Below are 25,935 nucleotides of genomic sequence, written 5' to 3'. Positions count from 1 at the left end.
TAATATATTTTTTGGTTAAATTTCTCTTTGTTTGTTAAATCTCCCTTAATATCATAGTATCATATATTTTTTGGTTAATTCTCCCTTAGTATCATAAAGTAATATATTTTTTGGTTAAATCTCTCTTTGTTTGTTAAATCTCCCTTAATATCATAGTATCATATATTTTTTGGTTAAATCTCCCTTAGTATTATAAAGTAATACATTTTTTGGTTAAATCTCCCTTAGTATTATAAAGTAATATATTTTTTGGTTAAATCTCCCTTAGTATTATAAAGTAATATATTTTTTGGTTAAATCTCTCTTTGTTTGTTAAAAGTCCATTAATATCATAGTGTCTTTTTTTTGGTTAAATCTCCCTTAGTATAAAGTAATATATTTTTTGGTTAAATCTCCCTTAGTATTATAAAGTAATATATTTTTTGGTTAAATCTACCTTAGTATTATAAAGTAATATATTTTTTGGTTAAATCTCTCTTTGTTTGTAAAAAGTCCATTAATATCATAGTGTCTTTTTTTTTTGGTTAAATGTCCCTTAGTATCATAAAGTAATACATTTTTTGGTTAAATCTCTCTTAGTTTGTTAATTCTCCCTGAATATCATAGTATCATATATTTTTTGGTTAAATCTCCCTTAGTAGTATGAAGTAATATATTTTTTGGTTAAATCTCTCTTTGTTGTTTAAACATCCCTTATTATCATAGTGCCATATATTTTTTGGTTAAACTCCCTTAGTATTATTTTTTTGGTTAAATCTCCCTTAGTATTATAAAGTAATATATTTTTGGGTTAAATCTCCCTTAATATCATAGTATCATATATATGTTTTGGTTAAATCTCCCTTAGTATTATAAAGTAATATATCTTTGTGTTAAATCCTTCTTTGTTTGTTAAAAGTCCCTTAATATCATAGTATCATATATTTTTTGGTTTAATGTCCCTTAGTATTATACTTCTCCATGTATATATTTCATCGGTTAAATGACTCTTTGTTTGTCAAATGTCCCTTAGTATCATAATGATGTATATTTTTGTTTTTGGATTTCATTAAGTACATTTTTTTAATACAGTTGTAAATTTTGGTCAGCATTCAATGATTTTTGTTGTTGTTAAATGCCCCTTAGTATCATAATGTTATTTATTTTTGGTAAAATATCCGTAAGTATCAGAATGTACTATATTTTTGTTGTTTATTAAGTACAAATTTTTGTTGTTGATTTTATTGAGTATATTTTGTCGTAAGTACAGTTGTAATTTTTTGTTAGCCTGTCAATGATTTTGTCAATTAAATGTCCCTTAGTATCAAAATGTAATATATTTTTGTTGTTGATTTCATTGAGTACATTTTATATAAGTATATAGCATGTATTTACAGTATACAGAAGAGAACCAAGGGGGGAGGGGTTTACAGTACTAGAGTATCTGCAAGTTAATTCCTGCTGGACAGCAAGGTGCGTCTTTGACACACCAGCAGTTTTCACTGCTCAGATCCTTAAACTGCAGGTAGACGGTACAGTATTGTGTTGTTTTTTTTTATGTGTTTTTTTTTTTTTTTTTTTTTTTTTTTTTCATGCTGTTTGTATGTACTATAATTGATGAAATCTTTGTTACATCTTTTTTTTTGTTTAGCTTATTTTTTTAAATACTGTGAAAGTGCTATAATAAATCAGTTTGTCTCTAATAACATTTTATTCACATTTGGATATAATGTATTACCTGATGTTCAACATAAAAATCACTTCTTCAGATACTGCATCCTCAATTTCAAATTAAAATAAAACAAGCCTGACAATTGCTTACACTTTAATTATTGCTAAAATAAAACACTTCTACAGTATTTAAAAGGGGTTTTGATTTTTTAAAGTTTATGTACCACTTATATTTTTTATTGAAATACATGTTACAATTTACAGATTATTGAATAAATAACTAAAACCCCTTAGAATATTATGAGTGGCTGCTGTTATATTTGATCAGTATACACCATATGTTTTTATGGGTTTTGGTAGAATCTACAAGCTGCATCTAATTTTAAGATGGTTCAACTGTCCAAGTAAGTATAGAGAAAGGTATTCTAACCAATAAATTGGTTGATGTTACATGTATGACAATTCTTAATGCTGGTCGTGATAAACCAGTATGAAATATGAAATATTCAAATACATTCTTGAATATTTCCAGAAATAATGAGGGAAAATATTAGTTGTTTTTAAGCAGAACCCTTACATGTACTGTTACTGGAGTAGGGTCATAATGTTTCAATTCAAAGTCTATCTAAAGTGGATTGTCAGTAAACCTGCTACACAAACAAGCTTCATCTTTTCAAATAAAATGCAATAACAGTATATATATATATATATCAGTCTAGGTGTCAAGAGTGGTCTAGAGTGATGGACACACCTAGATACAGTCTGTAAGTATTGTCTGTGGTACTTAGATACAGTCTGTAAGTATTGTCTGGTTCTTACGTACAGTCTGTATAGGTTACGTAGGTCTATACATAATGGTTATTAAATAAAGTTTATATGCATGGTCTGTGGTTCTTATGTATTGACATTTGTTCTAAGATACGGTCTGTATATATACATTGCCTTTGGATTTAAGATACAGTCGTGTATATACTTGTCTGTGGTCCTTCACTTCAATTGGACAGACGGCCGAGTCTTGCGGTTATTTGGCCAACCTATTGTATTCATTGCCCAACGGTAAATTTGTTCCCGTCCTGATCATGAATGAAATATTTGCCACTGGATGTAAATACTCTGTTGGACGGACAGAGTCTAGCGGTTAAATAACCTACCTATTGTATTCATTGATAATATGATCTCGTCCTGAACATGAATGAAATATTTGTCACTGGACGTAAAACAAACATCAATCAATCAATCTAGCGGTTACTAGACCGGTGACAACACAGGTAAAACGACTAACTAAAAGACAACTTTAATTAAAATGCCAAATTAAATTACTTTTTCTACAGAGTTATTTGATAAGTATATGCTCTATATAACATTCATACACCAATGAAACATAGTGGAAATAGACCCTATACAACGTTCATACACCTATGAGACATAGTTATTTGATGGGTATATACCAGACAAAGGTCATATACCAATGAGACGGAGTTATTCAATGGGTATAAACCATTTATAATGTTCATACACCAATGAGACAGAGTTGTTCGGTGGGTATAAACCCTATATAACGTTCATACACTAATGAGATACAGTGAGACAGAGTTATTCAATGGGTATATACCCTATATAACGTTCAAACACCAATGAGACAGAGTTATTCGATGGGTATAAACCCTATTTTACGTTCATACACCAATGAGACGGAGTTATACGATGGGTATAAACCTTATATAACATTCATACACCAATGAGATAAAGTGAGACAAAGTTATTCGATGGGTATAAACCCTATATAACGTGCATACACCAATGAGATAAAGTGAGACAGAGTTATTCGATGTGTATATACCCTATATAACGTGCATACACCAATGAGATAAAGTGAGACAGAGTTATTCGATGTGTATATACCCTATATAACGTGCATACACCAATGAGATACAGTGAGAAAGAGTTATTCAATGGGTATATACCCTATATAACGTTCATACACCAATGAGACAGAGTTATTCGATGGGTATATACCCTATATAACGTTCATACACCAATGAGACAGAGTTATTCGATGGGTATATACCCTATATAACGTTCATACACCAATGAGACAGAGTTATTCGATGGATATATACCCTATATAACGTTCATACACTAGTGAGACAGAGTCATTCGAAGGGTATATACTCTATATATCGTTCATACACCAATGAGACAGAGTTATTCGATGGCTATATACCCTATATAACGTTCAAACACCAATGAGACAGAGTTATTCGATTGGTATAAACGCTATATAACATTCATACACCAATGAGACAGAGTTATTCAATTGGTATAAACCCTATATAACGTTCATACACCAATGAGACAGAGTTATTCGATGGGTATATACCCTATATAACATTCATACACTAGTGAGACGGAGTTATTCGATGGGTTTATACCCTATATAACGTTCATACACCAATGAGACAGAGTTATTCGATGGATATATACCCTATATAACGTTCATACACTAGTGAGACAGAGTCATTCGATGGGTATATACTCTATATAACGTTCATACACCAATGAGACAGAGTTATTCGATGGCTATATACCCTATATAACGTTCAAACACCAATGAGACAGAGTTATTCGATTGGTATAAACCCTATATAACATTCATACACCAATGAGATGGAGTTATTCAATTGGTATAAACCCTATATAACATTCATACACCAATGAGACAGAGTTATTCGATGGGTTTATACCCTATATAACGTTCATACACCAATTAGAAAGAGTTTTTCAATTGGTATAAACCCTATATAACATTCATACACCAATGAGACAGAGTTATTCGATTGGTATATACCCTATATAACGTGCATACACCAATGAGATAAAGTGAGACAGAGTTATTCGATGTGTATATACCCTATATAACGTGCATACACCAATGAGATAAAGTTAGACAGAGTTATTCGATGTGTATATACCCTATATAACGTGCATACACCAATGAGATACAGTGAGACAGAGTTATTAAATGGGTATATACCCTATATAACGTTCATACACCAATGAGACAGAGTTATTCGATGGGTATATACCCTATATAACATTCACACACTAGTGAGACGGAGTTATTCGATGGGTATATACCCTATATAACGTTCATACACCAATGAGACAGAGTTATTCGATGGATATATACCCTATATAACGTTCAAACACCAATGAGACAGAGTTATTCGATTGGTATAAACCCTATATAACATTCATACACCAATGAGATGGAGTTATTCAATTGGTATAAACGCTATATAACATTCATACACCAATGAGACAGAGTTATTCGATTGGTATATACCCTATATAACGTGCATACACCAATGAGATAAAGTGAGACAGAGTTATTCGATGTGTATATACCCTATATAACGTGCATACACCAATGAGATAAAGTGAGACAGAGTTATTCGATGTGTATATACCCTATATAACGTGCATACACCAATGAGATACAGTGAGACAGAGTTATTCAATGGGTATATACCCTATATAACGTTCATACACCAATGAGACAGAGTTATTCGATGGGTATATACCCTATATAACGTTCATACACCAATGAGACAGAGTTATTCGATGGATATATACCCTATATAACGTTCATACACTAGTGAGACAGAGTCATTCGAAGGGTATATACTCTATATATCGTTCATACACCAATGAGACAGAGTTATTCGATGGCTATATACCCTATATAACGTTCAAACACCAATGAGACAGAGTTATTCGATTGGTATAAACCCTATATAACATTCATACACCAATGAGATGGAGTTATTCAATTGGTATAAACGCTATATAACATTCATACACCAATGAGACAGAGTTATTCGATTGGTATATACCCTATATAACGTGCATACACCAATGAGATAAAGTGAGACAGAGTTATTCGATGTGTATATACCCTATATAACGTGCATACACCAATGAGATAAAGTGAGACAGAGTTATTCGATGTGTATATACCCTATATAACGTGCATACACCAATGAGATACAGTGAGACAGAGTTATTCAATGGGTATATACCCTATATAACGTTCATACACCAATGAGACAGAGTTATTCGATGGGTATATACCCTATATAACGTTCATACACCAATGAGATACAGTGAGACAGAGTTATTCAATTGGTATATACCCTATATAACGTTCATACACCAATGAGACAGAGTTATTCGATGGGTATATACCCTATATAACATTCATACACTAGTGAGACGGAGTTATTCGATGGGTATATACCCTATATAACGTTCATACACCAATGAGACAGAGTTATTCGATGGATATATACCCTATATAACGTTCATAAACTAGTGAGACAGAGTCATTCGAAGGCAATATACTCTATATATCGTTCATACACCAATGAGACAGAGTTATTCGATGGCTATATACCCTATATAACGTTCAAACACCAATGAGACAGAGTTATTCGATTGGTATAAACCCTATATAACATTCATACACCAATGAGACAGAGTTATTCAATTGGTATAAACCCTATATAACATTCATACACCAATGAGACAGAGTTATTCGATGGCTATATACCCTATATAACGTTCAAACACCAATGAGACAGAGTTATTCGATTGGTATAAACCCTATATAACATTCATACACCAATGAGACAGAGTTATTCAATTGGTATAAACCCTATATAACATTCATACACCAATGAGACAGAGTTATTCAATTGGTATAAACCCTATATAACATTCATACACCAATGAGACAGAGTTATTCGATGGATATATACCCTATATAACGTTCATACACTAGTGAGACAGAGTCATTCGATGGGTATATACTCTATATAACGTTCATACACCAATGAGACAGAGTTATTCGATGGCTATATACCCTATATAACGTTCAAACACCAATGAGACAGTTATTCGATTGGTATAAACCCTATATCATTCATACACCAATGAGACAGAGTTATTCAATTGGTATAAACCCTATATAACATTCATACACCAATGGGACAGAGTTATTCGATGGATATATACCCTATATAACGTTCATACACTAGTGAGAAAGAGTTATTCAATTGGTATAAACCCTATATAACATTCATACACCAATGAGACAGAGTTATTCGATGGGTATATACCCTCTATAACATTTTAACACCAATGAGACAGAGTTATTTAATTGGTATAAACCCTATATAACATTCATACACCAATGAGATGGAGTTATTCAATTGGTATAAACCATATATAACATTCATACACCAATGAGACAGAGTTATTTGATGGGTATATATTGTCCAATGTGGTATTATGCTAATCTGTAGTTGACGTTTTGCACCTGGTACAATATAGTTTCATTTGATACCATGTCATACATATAGAATATTGGCATTTTTGTTTCATGCCCCACTTAGGGGCATTATGTTTTTCGGTCGTGCGTCCTTCAATTTTTTTGTACCGCTTCAGGTTAAAGTTTTTTGAGTTCTTTGCTTTACAGATAAAAATTAACTTCATCATTGACACAAAAACTTTATTATGTTGACATCGATGGGTATAAAAACAAGAGGCTCTCAAGAGCCTGAATCGCTCACCTGTATTTCAGAGAAGATTTTTAAATGTTAGCAAACTTGATGAACAAATTGTGTAAAATTGTCTTTAAAGGGCAATAACTCCTTAAGGGGTCAATTGACAATTATGGTCATATTCACTTTTTTGTAGATCTTAATTTGCTGAACATTATTGCTGCTTACAGTTTATATATACATGTATCTATAATAATATTCAAAATAATAACAAAAAACTGCAAAATTTTGTTAAAACTACCAATTCGGTGGCAGCAACCCAACAATGAATGGGTTGTTCGATTCGTCTGAAAATTTCAGAGCTGATAGATCTTGACCAATTGAACAATTTTACCCCCAGTCAGATTTGCTCTAAAAGCTTTAGTTTTTGAGATATAAGCCAACAACTGCATTTGACCCCTATGTTCTATTTTTAGCCATGGCGGCCATGTTTGTCGATGGATCAAAACTTCGAATACAATTTATAAACTAGATATCCTAAGGAACATTTAGTTAAAGTTTGAAGGTATTTGGCCCAGTAGTTTCAGAGGAGAAGATTTTTGAAATAGTTTACGACGACAGACGACGGACGCCAAGTGATGGCATAAGCTCACACGGGGCCCTTTGGGCCCCGGTGAGCTAAAAAGGGACTGACAAATTTTTTGGGGCTGAAATTTTGAAAAAAAAAGAAGATTTGATTAACATCTGCTTAACTGTTTTTTTTTGGTTGAGAATATAAAGTAAAAAGAAATGGTCGTTTGGTTGTATGAATGAAGTTGCATGCATTTCATTGATAAATTGGTGCGATTAACGCTTAAGACATGAATTTGATGCACTGATTCATGAAGTCATTGGCTTTTATTTTCAAGTATGGAGTCCTGTCCATGTTCTTAAGAATATTATGACATGCAGTATTTTAATTTTGGTAAATACATGTATATTTACCACCATTTTTGGAATATTTGGAGCGATCTGCCAGTTTGTAATTAAAAACAGCATATCATTGATAAACTTTTGATTAAATCAAAGTTCTGAAAGAACAGACGAAAAAGATATCTGTAAATGATGTTGCCCTTTTCATAACTTATTATGTAAAGTTATCTTCTTTACATTTGGATACATTTGCAGCACAAATAATAAACAAATAAATTTTAAAAATATTTATTCATAATTATAAAAAAAAAAGGTTTATACATGCCCAACAGATGAACTAACAGTCCTAAACCTAAAATTCAATATTTTACAAAGAAATATAATTAATTAAATATAATTAATCAGGTTTGATGGAAAAAAATTGATTAAAACATTTCCAACAAATTTTCTTATGTTATTGTAGTTGATGGATTCCTATTAGGAATAACAGTAATAGGATCTAAGCTTCTGATGTTTATTAATAGTAATATTATAAATAAAACAAATTTGAATAGCAATATAACATATGTAAATAACTAGTTATTTCATAAAACATCGGTGTGTACTTGTATGATATATCACTGATTGTATAATATATGGTCAATATAAATGAGATACCAATGTCAATTTCAACTATTTCAACGATTGTAGACATTAAACAATACATATTACTTAGTTAATAACAGGTAAAACATATTTTCTGTATTATTCATGGTAAAATAGTAATTAGACAAATGATTTTTACAATTAAAAAATAGACATAAACTTTAATATATACACGCACATATGACTCCTACCTTGTAAATTTAAACTGAATATGAATGAATGAATGAATGAATGAATGAGTTTATTTGCAAAAAGCATTTACATGCTATGGCAATCAAAACATATATTACACAATGATAAACAGCAGAAAACAACACAAATGATACAATGTTAAGTAATAATTTGACATCTCATTTTCCATGCTGCATTTAGATAATTACATAATTTTATAGTCAAGAGTTTTAACAATTATATTTTTAACTATAATGGAAATCAAAGCATCATTGATGTGGTGATCCAGCCATTATATTCATAGCTATCTGATATTCTTTCTGACCATACTTTTTTCAATATTTTCTTCTCTTTTCATTTTCAATCTTACTGTAAAATTTCTATGTTATTTTCCAAAGGAAAAAAAAATATTAATGCAAATATTGATATATATATATTGATATTTCAATTTTAGACTCTGTCAGATTTTTTTTGACAAGAATGGAAAGGGAAATCGTCAAATAATATATTTTTTTATATGCCATTTATAATAACTGGCTTTATAATTTCCAGAAAGAGGCCTTAGAAATGCACTTTCTCAACAACAAAAATTAAAAAAAATAACTGTTTTTTTTATCTTAATTGGTGTTCATTCTTCATTAAGAAAAAATACATTTCCTGTATTCAAATTTAAATGTACAAATACCTAATGATGAGGTATTTCCAATTACTGTTAAATAGCAATATAATGGGATATAAATTTAGAACAAACAAATAAATTTTATTGCAGAAAATGCTCAAGTAAGGGTTATGCAATTTTGTATATTATTTCAACCAAATTTCTGATAATTGCAACTAATTAATTTGAACTTGATTATTGACTTATGTCAGATGATAATGACACTCTGATTTTACAAGTGAAATAAAATTAGCTTGCATTTTTGATACATATTTTTTGAATTTTTTGTCTTTTCTTTGAAAAAAACCCACATTTGATTAATCATTCAGCTAGCTAGCATAAACAAACAGAATATTTTATTGCAGATTAAAATAAATAAATACATTTTTAGGTTTACTATTGAGAATGTGTGTATTCAGTTAGGTGTGTAATAAATTGTGTCTATTTAATTATGTAACAGGTCATGAGTCATTAACTGTGGTGAATTAAGGCTGGGGTCGTTTCCATTTAATACTTACACCTTTGATTGTAATTATTTAAAATTCATGACAGTTGATAATCATACTGACTCTTACTTGCCTTTGGAAAGAATTGGAGTAATACCATTTCAAAAAAAGTGTGGGAATCAACTGATATATATTAATACAGATGTTGACCTACATTTCATTGAACAACAACTTACACAAGCATAAGATACTAATATAATACTTTCAAAATTCTTATCAACTGATTCAATTGATGTACAAATACTTTTTCAAATTAATTCATAACTAGTAAATCATTATAAATTTTGATTTACAAAGGAACTATATGCAAGTGTATATCTAAAATAAAAGGGTTGTTCGACCAATCTTTTCCTGATTTAAGGACAGTTGATGATTAAAATGGTGCAGAAAATTTCTGCAAGTCATAAAAACACATAATTAGTTTAATATCATGTCTTCAACTTAGTAGTCTTCACCATCTACAAAAACAGAGTGATCGCATAGATCCAGCATGGCTGAATCAAAAATGAGTCATATATATGTTATCAATTATTGGGTTCCCAAAAAGGTTTTGTGTGAAAAATTTGAGTGACATTTTCAGCTAAGGATTAATATTTTCGAATAAAAAAAGTAGATATTAGAGATTAAAAATCATAAAACAAATTTAAACATATGGATCGTCACTTTAGATATAGGTTTTTCATCAATATGTTTTGCTACAAATAACTACAGATAAAAAGTTTTTTGAAAAAAAAAAATGAAAACGAAAATGGAAGTAACAATGATATACAGTGGTTAGCATGATTTATGTCTCAGAAGAACCAGTTCATCCACAAGCCTGTTTACTTCTTCTTTTTCACATAGAACTTGTATCAAACCTAAAAAAAAAATAACAAGAATAATATGCTAAATAAAATACGTCTAAAATTAAGCCAAAAGAAAATAATATCAACACAATCATTTGACTTAAAATAAAATGCTCCGCTGGGGCACAGCTTGATAAGACCGCAGAGATTGAACCCTGAACAGTTGGGGCAAGTATGGACACAACATTCAAGCTTGATACAGCACTGAATTTGGATTGTAATTAAATATTTGACACAGCATAGGTTTCTCACACAGAATGAAAGTGGTCTAAGAACTTAAAAATTTTAATTTACCTATTCAAACCATACCATTATTATTTGCTTTTATATATAAATCAGAAATAACCAATTTAAAATGGAAAATTTTAAAGAAAAAAAAAAGAAAAAAAAATCCCCCCCCCCCCCCCCAATTTTTTGAACCCCCTTATGATTCATCACCCCCAAACTCAATCCCAGCTTTCCCTTTGTGGTATGGTGCCTTGCAGTACAATTTCAGAGAGATCTATACACTTGAACACAAGTTATTGTCTGGAAACTAGAAAAATTCTTGTTTTTTGGCCCCTTTTTGGCCCCTAATTCCTAAAATTTGGAGGCAATTACCCCCAAAATCAATCCCAGCATTCCCTTTGTGATATGGAACCTTGTGGTACAATGTCATAGAGATCCATACACTTACACACAAGTTATGTCTGGAAGTTACAAAAATGCTTATTTTTTGCCCCTAATTCCTTAACTGTTGGTACCATAACCCCCAAAATCAATCCCCACCTTCCTTTTGTGGTATTGAACCTTATGGTAAAATTTCATTGAGATCCAGTCACTTAAACTAAAGTTAGAGTGCGAAAACTAATGTGTCTTCGGACGACGACGATGACGCCAACGTCATTCCAATATACGACCACAAAATTTTTTTGCAGTCGTATAAAAATAAGAATTTCCAATTTTAACCTAACAAATCAATTATACTTTGATTTTCCCAAAGTAACAATTCTAAATATTCCTTTAAGTCTGACTTAAAATTGAAATAATAAATGAATGTTCTAGTTTTGTATATATCAACTCATTTTGTATCTACATATAAACAAGCAAGCCTCATTTACTCAAAAGATTATTTTGTTCAAGATTTTACAATTGAATAAGAGATGAATATAATTAAAGCATACTTTTCATATGTAAAACAAATGTTATTTACCTCAGGCATATATAAATCCGGTATAAGGTGGAGCTTTTCTACTCCAACATTTGTGATCAAACTGGTATTCACAGTGTCAACCTGAAGAAAATGAAAAATACAACAATCAGATTTTGTAGCTACCTCCAAATTAATTTTTTTCTCATTTTTCAGAAACATTTGAATACAATTATTATAAAAATGATTTCTTAAAACTTTTTATTGCTGAGGTAAAAACATTGTTATCAAATGGCATGACTTTGAAGATAAAAGTAACTACAACTTTTTTTATACCATTTGATATATACTGCAATAACATTAATTACTAAAACTTACAAACTCGTCTGTAAATGGACCAAACCGACCACTTCTCAAAGTCCATTTGAGTTTTCCATTTGCTTCCCTGGAAAACTCTTTTCTCAGGCTGTGCATTTGTGCCACTTTGTCGACTATCATCTGAAAGTATCAGTTTGAAAATATCACATTCAACATGTATTCCTCTTTGATTTAGAAGTTTACATGTCAACAGAATGTTCTAATATTGAAATTTCATCTAAAATCAGTACTCTGTGGACCTTAAAAATGCCTTTTTAAGGTGGCACATAACACAACAGGGAGATAACTCTGTAAAAATCAGCTGAACATTTAAATCACGTTTTATTGTAAGGAAATATTAAGCTTTTGAATGATCAAAATTAGTGTATGTCAAACTGCTATAGATCCAATGAATTTTTCCGATAAACTGTGTGGTTCAAGTTTTTTGAAATTTTTATATTTTTGTCAAAGGCTCAAAGTAAATTTTTTGTCCAAATTTTATGAAATTAAACGAGCCAAATTAATTTTAGTCAAGGGGTTTGGTACCACATTTATCTATTATTTCATCACCTGTAGAACTGTTGCACAGAAAGTATGGCATACTGTTTAACAAAAAAATCATATTTTGACTATTTACTAGATACAAAAGACAAAATACATAATATTTGCATAACTTGTCTTTCTTCTCATTTTAGTTTTCATTTGTAGTGGTCTGAGTCAGCATCATTCAATAAATGGTCATGATTGTTCTTTCATAATATACACTTACACTGAAATCCATATCCAGGTCTTTAACCTGCAAAGTTGTGTAGTATTCAATGCTGAAATATAAAAAAAAATTAGTATGCAATGTAGAATAGCTAACACAATACAAAATACTTTTCCAATAGCATATAACTTATCTCTAAATGGTGTACAAAAAAAAATAAAACCAACTTACATTCAACAAAAAATATAGAAAAAACTTTTAGAAACATTTTGGTACAATTTCCGTAAAAATGAAAATACTAATTGTTGAAAACACAGAATTTTATATTTGGGTAAATTAGACCGGATAAAGGAAGAGTTTTTTTTATGAGAACTAGGTATTTTTTTTACCTTTTCAGTTTTAACTCTCCATTTTGCAGGCAATCACATTCACATGGGAAATCATCCTGCAAGCTAAAGGCTGCTGCAGTGACACCCATGCATGTGTCATGAACCCACTGTCCACAAAGGGTACATTCCACCCAGTCTGGGGTTATATCCTTGTGGTGGCTGACCATAAAACAGCACAACCCAAGGCCAAGGAACACACAATCCTCAATACTGCTTCCATAAGGTCCCAATGAGCAGACAGCTGGAACCACATGGTTGATAGATGCAAAACTGTATGAAGAAAATAATAAAAAATTATCATACAAGTATAACTAAATTCAAAAGTAAAAAAAATATGCATTTAGGTGTCTATAAATATATTTCATTTTAATACAAAATGCTTTTTGATGTAGTTTGTAATTAGGTTGAATTCAAGTCAGATAAATTTAAAAAAAATCTTCAGAAAATTTGCTGAACTCCCTAGAACATAATATATTTTTTAGTCACTCCTAAGGAACATGAAAATCACACTTTACAGCAACCTTAATGAAATTGTAAGCCTTAGTTTTGACATTAGAGATACATAGCCATTTCACACACTATATATTTATTGGTAAATGATGTGAGTGATCATGGAAATAACTTTACAAATGTAATACACAGACATTGTTAACATGATATATTTTGAGTGAATATCTTTGGAATGAGCATGATAAATATACAAAATATATGTACATTGTTGGAAAATATCAAATTTATTTGTATGAGCTTTAGAAACAGGATTAAAAGAGAGGCTCTCAGAGCTTTTCTCCTGTGTCGTACCGATTACAAATAAATTCGATATTTTCTGACAATGTACATATATTGTTTTTATCCTGCAATTTACACCGACACTTGAAACTTTAGTTGTTAAAATCCAAATCCAAATCTTTTTTTTTTCTAAGAAATCGCAGACTGCGAAGAGGACTCCAAAATGTACTGTTACGCCAAAAGAAATATCCCCATTACAGTTTGCTCAACATGGAAGTGGGGTAACTGTAGACTTTATTTGTACATGTACAAATAAAGCAAAAATTTATTTGTGTACCTGTTATTTGTACAATAGTTAACTGATTGCAGGATAAAGTGAGGCATACAACTTTGATATCTTACGCATTTCTTGGATTGGCAGGCACCCAAACCAAGTGTGAAAATGATGGTCTAGCTGGGGGTGTCAACGGTGGCAGGATCAGTTGCAGGTACTGCTGGTATTTTTTTGCAGTGCTGTTGTATTGGACTTGACAATAAATGGGACAATAGATGTAGATGGAAAACAGCTGAAAGAAAAATAACAAAGCTATAGATAATATACATAGGTAACAAAATTAAAAACAGAATACTTGGTCTACTATTACATACATTGATCATCAAAAAAAGTCACACAGTAATGATATACAGAACAGAACTATTAACTATTGGTGCTAAATAAATATGTGCATTTTTCATTCATTATTTTGTACATCAATCAGGCTGTTAGTTTTCTTGTTTGAATGGTTTTAGATTTGTCATTTTGGAGCCTTTTATGGCCCATTATGCAATATGAGCTTTGCTCATTGTTGAAGATTGTGCGGTGACCTGTAGTTGTTAATTTCTGTGTCATTTGGTCTCTTGTGGGGAGTTGTCTCATTCGAAATCATACATTTCCTCATTTTTGTATTAATATATTTTTTAAACATTTGAATGATAAAAATTATTTTAAGAAACATTATACTTACTTCCTTCCCTGTATGGATGTTGAATAGTCGAGACCAGCTCTTTTTGGCATCCATACTCTACCTCCTCTGCTGTTGAGGCTGCATTCACCTGCAGCAGGGTAGATTTAACCCACAGATAGTTTTCTCTTTAAATTCTTCTATAATTAAAATAACTGTTTCCTATAGGCAATTCTGTCAGTGCTCAAATTTAAAAAAATAAAATTAACATTGCCAAGCACAATCATAGATAACCCCTTAATGGTAACCTGTGATTTACATAATTTTGTTAATATATGTCCTTTTTGTCTACATTTGTATACTTATGTGCTACTCTTTTATCATACTACATTATTTTGATATTGATTGTAACACCAGATTGTGATCATATAAATGGTTTGTGAATTGCAAATATAAAATCTTTTCAAACAAGCATTCTGAGAGTATTGCATTGCAATACATAGTCCCCTACTGGTTAAAAATTAATTGTACTGGAACAAAATGCTAACTTGATCTATAAGTGGTCATGGTGTAAACTATACAACAAATATCAAGTCAATATCTTCAAGCATGAAGAAAAAAAGTGTGGAAAACTGATTTGCCGGACTGACAGAAGGACAGACAGACAGACAGACGGACGGAGTTCAAACCTAAAGTCCCCTTCGACTTCGTCGATAGGGGACTAATAAACAGGTTGAATTTTATACTTGCTTTATAATGATTTAACATATAGAACTGTTTAGCAAAAAAATTTCCAGTAGGGAACCTCATTAGGTTGGATTTAGAGCAACAAACAATTCTATATTCTATCTGTAATAGAATGGTATAAAATGATGAAAAAACAAATAAATGAATATATTGTATTCTTACATATTTTGAAAATGGTACTATATCGTCCACCATTTTCAGCACTGAAGCCAGCTTCAGTACCACAGCCATATCTTCATTTCCATAGAAGATAATGGACACTGCATTATAAATGCAATTTCCATTTGCTGTGGACTGGTAAGCTGTACGTTCCCCTATGGAAAGTGGTATAAAGTCTTTATACCTGAAAAAAAGGACATCTCTAATATTACCTGATTTTCAAAGAATATTAACTATAAACAAAGCAAGATAAACAAGGATTTATTTCTAATCTTGATGTATGATTTAATTAAGGCTATATTGAAAAATCATTTTAAAACAAGCACTTACATGTAGGTGATCAACTCAAATTCTATGCCCACTAGATGAAACTTGATTAATAACTTACTTTTTGTTGGTATCTATTAAGGTGTTGGGCCTCGAAGTATTTGACAGGGTGTCTGGAAAAACAGGAATGTAATCCCAAATAACTTCTGCCAAACCCCACAAATCAAACCACAACGTAATCAAGCACCTCACTTTTAAACATTTTTCTTCTAATGTAATCTAAATAAATATAAATGAAAACAATTGTTAAATGAAGGAAACAAATTTAAAAAAAAAAACAACTGTTTGTTACTATATATGTGATCAATAAGTTTTAGCAATTAAAAACATTTCAGACATTTCAAAATAAAAACCAAGGAATTTTCTAAGCGCAGCAAGAAACAAGGAAATGTTTTACAGTTATACACAAATGACTTTTTCAAATAGGTGAAGTGCTTGTAAGATCTCAGAATATACATGATACCATTTTTCAAGTGTGTCTCTTATAAACATGCATCATTTATTATATTTGTCATTTATTTTGTCATCCTGAACATGCATGAAATATTCAACACTGGATGTTTAGCAACCAATTTTCAATCAATCAATCATTTTTTTGTGTTAATGGTATATACCTAACATTTATGTTTCAACTGACCAATTTACAGATTTCTTTGTACATTGTATTTAGTTAAAGTATAAGGCCATTACAGTGGCCTCTATGTGTAATGGTTTAAAATAAACTTCAATTTGTGCATTATAAAAAATTTAAGTTATATTTTACCTCTTCCATGAAAATTGAGTGTATTCTTTCTCTTTTCACCTATAAAATACACTTCAATCTTTAAAAGTTTTCAGTGCATATACTTTTATATAAAAAAAACCCACACATTTTGTAATATTAACAAAAACATAATAAAAAATAAAGAAAAATTTTCCTGCTACTTAATATCTCCTGTTGCTGAAAAAGTTAAAGACTTCCTTAAAAATAATGTGACTGTTCATATTGATTTTCCTACTTTACCATGTTGTTTACCGAGCCTGGAAAATTTAGGTATGCTCTGGGTGAAGTTATCAATCGTTAAATAAACTTATTCTAAAAGGATAACAATTTAACACTGTAATTAGATCTTTAAATATTGTTTATATTGGAATAAACATTGACTATTCCATCAGTAAATTAAAATCACACTAAATATATACGCAAATCTGTTGATGCCTGTATCGTGTTATTTCACAAGGTCATGTTTTTCTCTAAATGTTAATGACTGTTAATGATGTATTTACACTAAATCCAGTGTAATTCATTGGTTGTCGTTAGTTATCATAATTGTATATTGTTTTGTACACGAATCAGGCTGTTAGTTTTCAAATTTAATTTGTTTAACATTTGTTATTTCAGGGCCTTTTATGGCTTGATAAGCGGCATGGGTTTTGCTCATTGTTGAAGGCTGAACAGTAAACTATAGTTGTTAACTTCTATGGCATTTGGTCTCTCGAAAGTTGTCTCATTGGCAATCATACAACATATTTAATTTTTTTTTAATATATACAATGAATGACTTTAATTATATATGAAAAATTAAAAGTTCCTAAACATAAACAGACATAAAAAACACCTGTATCGAATGATCTTCATATCTAACGTGTGTTTCCCCCTCCGGCTCTTGTCCTTTCTCCTGTCCTGTCTCTTGAACTATTACTCCCCCTTGTTCTTCATCGGTCTCCTGCACTACCTTGTCCCCTTCCCCTGTTTCCTGAGGCTCTATTTGATCATGGTGGCCAGTTTCTATACATTCTTCTTCTGTACCATTTATATACTAAAAGATATTCAAAAGCAAGTTGCATTACAACTGATTGAGGAGACTACAAAAGTTGATGGATGGTGTAAAAGATAAGTAAAATAATGATTGTTAATTTTAACACTGTTCCATCAAAAGATTATGCCCATGGAATACACCAATTTTAAAATAGTTAAGTGTGTTGCTGAAAGAACAATTAAACCCAAAGAGCCTGTATCTTAAAAGAAATATGTAAATAACATAAATATAAGCAAAAGGCATTACAAAGGATTAACTGCCCAAGGGAAAAGAAATGGGTCAACATGCTGATGTTTTCTAAGCCAAAGGCTTTCAATATTACAATACACAAGACCAATAATCACTGTACATTAATAACAAAACAATGTTATACAAAATGGCATATAATACAATAATTCAACACTGTAGGGATATATATATTCAGTAATCTGATGACAAGTCCATCAAAGTTTTGATGTATGACATGTCATTTACTCTTGCGTCATAGCCCCCTTTATCAAGGTTAAATAGAAACTTACTATATCCTATCAGTAAGTTATAATGGTAAACCATTAAGAATGTGCTATTATAAATGTTTTCAACTTACAAGGATATAACAATGGAAACCATACGTTATTAATATTAAAGAAAGGAAAATACATAAAAATATATTGTGTCATACTAGATAGAGAAGTCAGTTGTCCAGCTGATTGGGATATCAGCGATCTCATGATGCCAACATCCAAATCATAGACCTGAGTTTCCAGCACAGAAGAGGATGGTATTGAAACAATATTATTATCATCTGGAGCCTGATCTGGAGTGTTGTCTGCCTCTGAAAAACAAACACTTTATCAGTATCATAAAATTATGGTTTAACAGCTTTAAGTTACAATATATGCCCCTTTTCCCTCCCACTAAAAAGATTTATAAATACAGGTAAATATTTATATGTGTGATTATAAATACAGATATAACATAAGAGTTTTACTACAATAATTTCAGTAATTTTACACATTACTAATTGAGGTAAAAATACTTATCGTCCATGCAGAAAATCTAAATAAAACAATTGTATACTTAAATCTTCCATATTAAAACATTACATTATGAAACATAAGAAATATATATAAATAAAGAAAAATTACTTCCCTTTGTCAATCGTAGACTGGTTCTATGCTGGACAAAATAGGCTTTTGACCACTCAGCATAAGTTGAAAGTGATATATCAGTGTTTTAACAAATTTTTATTGAAAAATAACTTCAGTTATCAAAAGTATTTAGCTTAAAAAAATTATTAAATGATTTGAAACACTTAAAGGTTACACACATAACGCATAGATACATTTGCTATTTCCACTAGATCTCCATTGTCATTAAAAATTAATGTCCCTCCTAAGGGAGACAACCAAAAAAGTTCTCTAATTACAGGAATTGGCAAACAGACTAGTGGTCCATGGTCTTCTGTTTCATTGTGGTATAAGAGTCTATGATGTGTTACTTACAGATATATAGGTCCATGGTCTCATGTGTAATATGCATATAAGACCATGGCATGTTTATGAGTCTAATTGGTCCATGGTCTTATGTTTCATTGTGGTATAAGAGTCCATGACGTGTTAATAACTTATGTATAGGTCAATGGTCTCATGCTTAATATGTATTAAAGAGACCATGGCATGTTACTTACAGTCTAGTTGGTCCAGGGTCTTCTGTTTCATTGTGATCCAGGATGTGTTAATAGATATATAAATTATAAGTCCATGGTCTCATGTGTAAAATGCATAAAAAGAGACCATGGAATGTAACTGACAGTCTTATTGGCCCACACTCTACTGTTTCTTTGTGGTATAAGATTCCATGATATGCTTATAACAGATATATAGGTCCATGGTCTCATGTGTAATGTGTATAAAATAGACCATGGCATGTTAATGACTGTCTAATTGGTCCATTGTGTTCTGTTCCATTGTGGTATAAGAGTCCATAATGTGTTACTAACAAATATATAGGTCCATGGTCTCATGTGTGATATGTATAAAAGAGAAAATGATATGCTTATAACAGATATACAGGTCCATGGTCTCATGCGAAATATGTATAAAAGAGGCCACAGCATGTTAAGTTCTAATTGGTCCATGGTCTTATGTTTCATTGTGGTATAAGAGTCCATGATGTGTTAATAACATTTGTATAGGTCCATGGTCTAATGTGTAATATGTATAAAAGAGACCATGGTATGTTACTGACAGTCTAATTAGTTCATTGTCTTCTGTTTTATTGTGGTTTTAGAGTCCATGATGTGTTGATAACAGATATATAGGTCAATGGTCTCATGTGTAATATGTATAAAAGAGACCAGGGTATGTTACTGACAGTCTTATTGGTCTTTGGTCTTCTGTTTCATTGTGGTATAAGAGTCCATGTGTTAATAACATATGTATACATGTAGGTCCATGGTCTCATGTGTAGTGTGTATAAAAGAGATCATGGCATGTTACGGTCTAATTGGTCCATGGTCTTATGTTTCTTTGTGTGTTGAAAACAGATACATAGGTCGATGGTCTCATTTGTAATGTGTATAAAAGAGACCTTGGCATGATACAATCTAATTGGTCCATGGTTTTATGTGTTATTGTGGTATAAATGTCCATGATGTGTTAATAACATATGTATAGGTCCATGGTCTCATGCGTAATATGCGTAAATGAGACCATGACATGTTACTGACAAGTCTAATTGGTCCATGGTCTTCTGTTGCATAGCTTTATAAGAGTCCATGATGTGTTAATAACAGATATATATGTCCATGGTCCATGTTCTCATGTGTAATATGCATAAATGAGACCATGACATGTTACTGACAGTCTATGGTCCATGTTTTTATGTTTCTTTGTGGTTTAAAAGTCCATGATGTGTTATTAACGTATATATATGTCCATGGTCTCATGTGTAATATGTATAAAAGAGACCATGGCATGCTACTAACAGTTTAATAGTTCTATGGTCCTATGTTTCGTTGTGGTAAAAGAGTCCTTCATGTGTTTCTAACAGATATATAGATCCATGGTCTCATGTGTAATTTGCATAATAGCGGAAATGGCAGAGTCAACAATATCTAGTCTGATTACGGTAACCATTTTACAGTCTTAATAAAAAAAAAAAGTGCAAGTAAGGGGGGGCGTACGCCCTCTACGCCCCCCCCTCTGGATCCGCCACTGACCAGTGCTGATTATTCCCTCTCAAGGTTATAAACTGTTTTTTTTAAATTTGAAGATGTTATCATCATGATTATTCACAATCCTAACCACAGCCCAGTAAAATTTTACTCAAAAAAGCCATCGTTAATTCATAGCAGAAAAATTTTCTGTGTTTATTCATTCTGGATCTTACAAACATTTTTAGTTGTTGTAATTAATCATCTCAGAGTTCTCGAAATCTTTTTTTTCCTGGTGGTCATTGGGACCACCAAGACTAAAAATCTGGTGGTCCTGTAATTTTACTTGAATTTATCAAACACGTATTAGTTAAATGAAAGTCATTGCTCAATATATATAAACTCAATCCTAGTTTCTATGTTATATATTTGGTTGTTTTCAATGAAATTTTGAACTTTGCATTGTTCACTAATTTTTATACTTTGTCAGTTTGATAACATGTTTGATTTCATTTTTGTTTTATGTCTCATGCATAATACTACCTGTAGAAAACCTGTAGAGTCGTTTAAGGGCTCATGTGTAAGGAATTTCAATAAAAATTTGTAATAAAAATAGTTTATCACTAGAACTGGTACATAACATCTTCCCAATGATGATCAAGTTGTATTTTAAAGTTATCAACGGTCTTTGCAGACACAACATTTTGGGTAAACTGTTCCAATCGTTTATAATTCGTTAGGAAAAATGTCTTTTACGAAATGATGAATTACATCCAGGCTTAATAAGTCTAACAGGTTGGGTGGACTCAAGTAAGGAAAAGTGGGGTATTCCCTGTTTTCATGTTACACCCCAGTTTTCTGGTGTTAAAAAAAAAACAGTATACAGGGACTTCTTTTTTCCTATTTTATGGTATGAAATCTACAAAAGTGCACCTTTTACATCTGATAACAATGTTTTATGTTAGCAGGTGTTTTTATTAGTTAAAAAATCAAACTAATTTCAAGTCTATTTGGTACTCAACTCACAACAAAACAACTCCTTTGTTCACCAATTCATACCTTGATCATCAATAATTCAATTATGAGATGACAAAAAGATAGGTTAATCAATTGGGCATTTAAATTCAATGAATAGAAACTTTCAATAGAAGCGAACATAATTCAGTAATGGTCAGTTACACCTGGAGCATGCATCTTGGTCAGTTGATTCCTAAACAAAAGATTTGTATGTTTTTGAGTTCTAGAAAAAGAAAGGCCTCACTTATTCATGCTTTGTTGTTCATGAAATACTCTAAGTATTTACAAATAATACTGATTCATACCATAAATTGAAATAGAAATTGGAAGTCCCTGTAAACTGGGATGTTCCCTGAAAACAGTGAATACCCCACTTTTCCTGACTTGTTCCCAACCTGTGTCCACTACAATCATTTACAGTGAAAAGTGCATTAAACAGTCAGGGGTGCTACTTAAACAAGTGATTTCATCATCACTTATTTCAGTGATTTGATAAATTCAGTTATCACCTATTTAAGTGATTTTAGTGTTTTCTTTGATCTTCAAATGCTAATTTCATTGATTTTCCATATTTTCACAATCTTTTCTATAATTTTCCTACATAAATCAATTATCCCTTTTTCTTTGTATATTAATTTCACAAGTGCGCTTGGGCAGTAAGTTAGTGCGCTAAAGCTTTTAAAAGTACCCTTGGGAATTTTTCTGTAATCAAAAATTCATTACTATCAGACAAAGATCAACAATATTAGGTAACCTGATTGGTTTTCTTTAAAGTTAGAATGATCTACTTCAAGGTTATGACCTGATTTACAAACTATTCCAGTTTTTGCATATTTTAAAAAAACTGTAAAAGTGTTAGGCTTATCAAGCAAAAGACAATTTCTGCATGTACATAGTTGTTTTTTCAATGGAATTGTGGTCTTTTTACCAATAAAAAAATCAAGCTTGTGGGAAAAATATCAAGAAAATGTTATAAACACTTATTAAAGTGATTACATTTTAACTTCTAAAATTACTTGTTTCAGTGATTTTAAAAAGTCTGTGTGAAAATTTTTAATATTTCACAGCCAAAATCACTCGAGGAAGTGATTCTGGAATCACTTGTTTAAGTAGTACCCCTGACTGTTAAAATTAAGAAATAAAAGAAGTCTGATGTTTATTCCTCAGCTGCAATTTTTGTAATATAGAAAAAAATGTTCAGTCTCTGTCTGTTCAAATACAAAGTCCTCTGGTTTAGCACCCCCTCTGAACGAAATGAGCCATGTGGATGCCATGATGATTTTTACGTCTGGTTATTTTTCAAAAGTATTACCGTAATTTTAAGCTAGAGGCTACAAAAGTTAAATTACAGTAGTAACCAGTTCAAAAACTATCTAAATACCAAAGAAACCGACCACTGGTTCTTTTTCAAAAGTAGTACCGTAATTTTGACCTATACAGTTAAAAGTTTGTTTACATTAGCAACCAGTTCAAAAACTATCTGAATACCGAAAAGATGTGAAAACAAAAGTGAACAACCACCAAAATGTTGTCGGTCATCAGGACTGCCACTACACATGCAATTCTCGGTCCTGGCTGATTTTTGGCGGTCAGGACCGACGATTTTCGAGAACACTGTCATCTTACAAGTTACATAGAAGATATATATAACTGCCCTCCATTAGTTATGCTTACTTAACTCAGTTTGTATAGCAGTGGCTTACTATGCCAGGGGTTTTAGGTTCAAATCAAGGCTGAATCAGTAATTTACTTTATCAGACAAATCATGCTTTCCGGTTACAATCGGTGTCTAACTAAAAAACCAAGGGTGTTTAAAGGTAAAACCTACACCCAGAGTAAGTGTTGTTGATATTGCCCGTATGTCATTAGGTATGTTGACGCGGGGGAGTGTAGCCGTGCTTCCCCTTCGGTACCTCGAATGACCAAATAACACTGTTATTATCCGAATAACACTTGAAATTTTAATATTAGCACATAATGATGACTTTTAAACATTGATTATTAAATGATATTATATTATAAGTGTATTTTATAACTTAAAAATGATTTACAGAAAGCAGGTACGTTCATAAGATCATTATAAATATAGTGTGTACATCCAACATGGCGACCTAGGAAATCACAATGGGAAGAATAAAAGAATGATTGCATAGGATCCCTCAACGTGTTCATTTTAGACCACAAAAGTGGAGCCCTTACGCCACTTCAAGGCATCACCCCTTCCCCTTAGTCTCACCTTGTCAATACTTAACCATGTGCTTGTGGATTACTCGTTTAGCTGAGTTGGTAGAGCAGCGACTTTCTTCTGTGCAATGGGTCACAGGTTCAAATCACGATTGGTTCAGTAATTCATTTTGAAAAGCAAATAATGATCTTTCGGTTACGTATTATTACTATTAATCATAGTGAAGTTAATCATATTAAGTTAAAAGTCATGTACAGCTGTGGGAGCGGTACAGCCTCTTTAAAAGGCAAATCCTATTTATTGTCGCGCGATCTTTTTATGCCTTATCCTAGTCTTTTCTTATATTTCTTCAATTCATTTATGTCATTGTTTGGGGTATCTGTAGCCGTAGATAACTTCAGTAGGCGACGGTATAAAACTATGCAAATAACTTTTGTAAGTGCTTTTTAGAGAAATCCAATTAAAAAAAACATCACTGTAAGTTTCCTCTGCCACTAAAATACCTAATTGTTCTCCTTCTTCTGACTTGGCACCGCTTAAAACACAGGGGTTTCGATGCAGGACCGTCGCCATCTTAATTACAGCTTCACCATAATGCATAAGTATCTGCATCTCCGATTGGCTCCCTGAAAGTGACGTATTAGATATCTTTATTTGGCATTTGCAGGATATTTCCCAACTATCTAGTGAAGAGAACACGATTTGGAATTAAAATAATACAAGTTTAATAGTGTAATGGTTACATTGCAGGATAAAACAGGATATGCACATTGTCGGAAATTATAAAAAAAGGTATTTGTACTCGCTACGAAACCGGAGAAAATCTCAGTGAGACTCGTTTTTCCTCCCGTTTTTAAAGCACATACAAATTGAATTTTACATTTTTCGACAATGTACATATGTGCCTGTCCCACGAGTCAGTAATTCAGTGTTGCTGTTTATCATATTCGTATTTCGGTTTTTGTTTTGTACAGTTTGTTAATTCTTATGTTGTGTTGCATCACCACTGTCCCAGATTATAAAAAAGGGGGTGCCCGCTAACATTTTTAACCCCATCGCATTATGCATGTGCATGTCACAAGTCATGTTATTCAGTGGTTCTCGTTTTTTGTTGTATATCATATTTGGTTTTCGTTTATTGTTTTGTACGTACATCAGGCAGTTAGTTTTTTCGTTTGAATTGTTTTACATTTGTCATGTTAGAGCCTATTATAGGTTGCTATGCGTTTTTGGTTTTACTTATTGTTGAAGGCCTTACTGTGACCCATAGTTGTTAACTGCAAAGTCATTTTTATCCATTGTGAAGAGTTCTCTCATTGGAAATCATGCCACATCTTTTTATTTTTAAATATATTGTATA

The 25,935-nt window shown here is 31.5% G+C and overlaps 1 protein-coding gene across 7 annotated transcripts; it reads right to left on the bottom strand.

The window, feature by feature from the left end:
- Nucleotides 1–8,398: 8,398 nt before the first annotated feature.
- On the bottom strand, nucleotides 8,399–25,259 carry LOC127700419 (uncharacterized). 7 transcript variants are annotated; one of them, XR_007981573.1, is made up of 13 exons: nucleotides 24,627–25,072; nucleotides 18,899–19,051; nucleotides 18,037–18,237; nucleotides 17,202–17,240; nucleotides 16,500–16,657; nucleotides 16,115–16,295; nucleotides 15,269–15,405; nucleotides 14,667–14,830; nucleotides 13,536–13,805; nucleotides 13,207–13,258; nucleotides 12,459–12,578; nucleotides 12,144–12,224; nucleotides 8,399–10,963 (listed from the first exon to the last, which is right to left on the bottom strand). XR_007981573.1 is itself a non-coding variant. In XM_052203863.1 (13 exons), the coding sequence occupies exons 7-13, from the start codon at nucleotides 15,320–15,322 to the stop codon at nucleotides 10,958–10,960; spliced, it is 747 nt and encodes a 248-aa protein (XP_052059823.1). In that variant the 5' UTR covers nucleotides 15,323–15,405; nucleotides 16,115–16,295; nucleotides 16,500–16,657; nucleotides 17,202–17,240; nucleotides 18,037–18,237; nucleotides 18,899–19,051; nucleotides 25,079–25,259; the 3' UTR covers nucleotides 8,399–10,957. The 7 variants fall into 7 exon arrangements, 6 of the variants coding, with proteins under 6 accessions (XP_052059823.1, XP_052059827.1, XP_052059828.1 ...); XM_052203863.1 differs by lacking the exon at nucleotides 24,627–25,072 and adding an exon at nucleotides 25,079–25,259; XM_052203867.1 differs by lacking the exon at nucleotides 24,627–25,072 and adding an exon at nucleotides 25,079–25,259 and having other exon boundaries at nucleotides 18,064–18,237.
- Between the last annotated feature and the right edge of the window lie 676 nt (nucleotides 25,260–25,935).

Source organism: Mytilus californianus, unplaced genomic scaffold (genome assembly GCF_021869535.1).
Source record: "Mytilus californianus isolate M0D057914Y unplaced genomic scaffold, xbMytCali1.0.p SCAF_5, whole genome shotgun sequence".
NCBI classification, from domain to species: domain Eukaryota; kingdom Metazoa; phylum Mollusca; class Bivalvia; order Mytilida; family Mytilidae; genus Mytilus; species Mytilus californianus.
The sequence above is the reverse complement of the archived record's forward strand: the minus strand, read 5'-3'. Positions and strand labels throughout refer to the sequence as shown.

Bases quoted from the DNA above. Each gene is read 5' to 3' on its own strand.
- LOC127700419 (XM_052203863.1), bottom strand. From the start codon at position 15,322: ATGGATGCCAAAAAGAGCTGGTCTCGACTATTCAACATCCATACAGGG. The intron at 12,579-13,206 runs GTAAGTGTATAT...TGATACTTTCAG, and splicing joins ACCTGGATATGGATTTCAGT to ATGATAGTCGACAAAGTGGC. The intron at 12,225-12,458 runs GTAAGTTTTAGT...CATTTTCTTCAG, and splicing joins GTCCATTTACAGACGAGTTT to GTTGACACTGTGAATACCAG.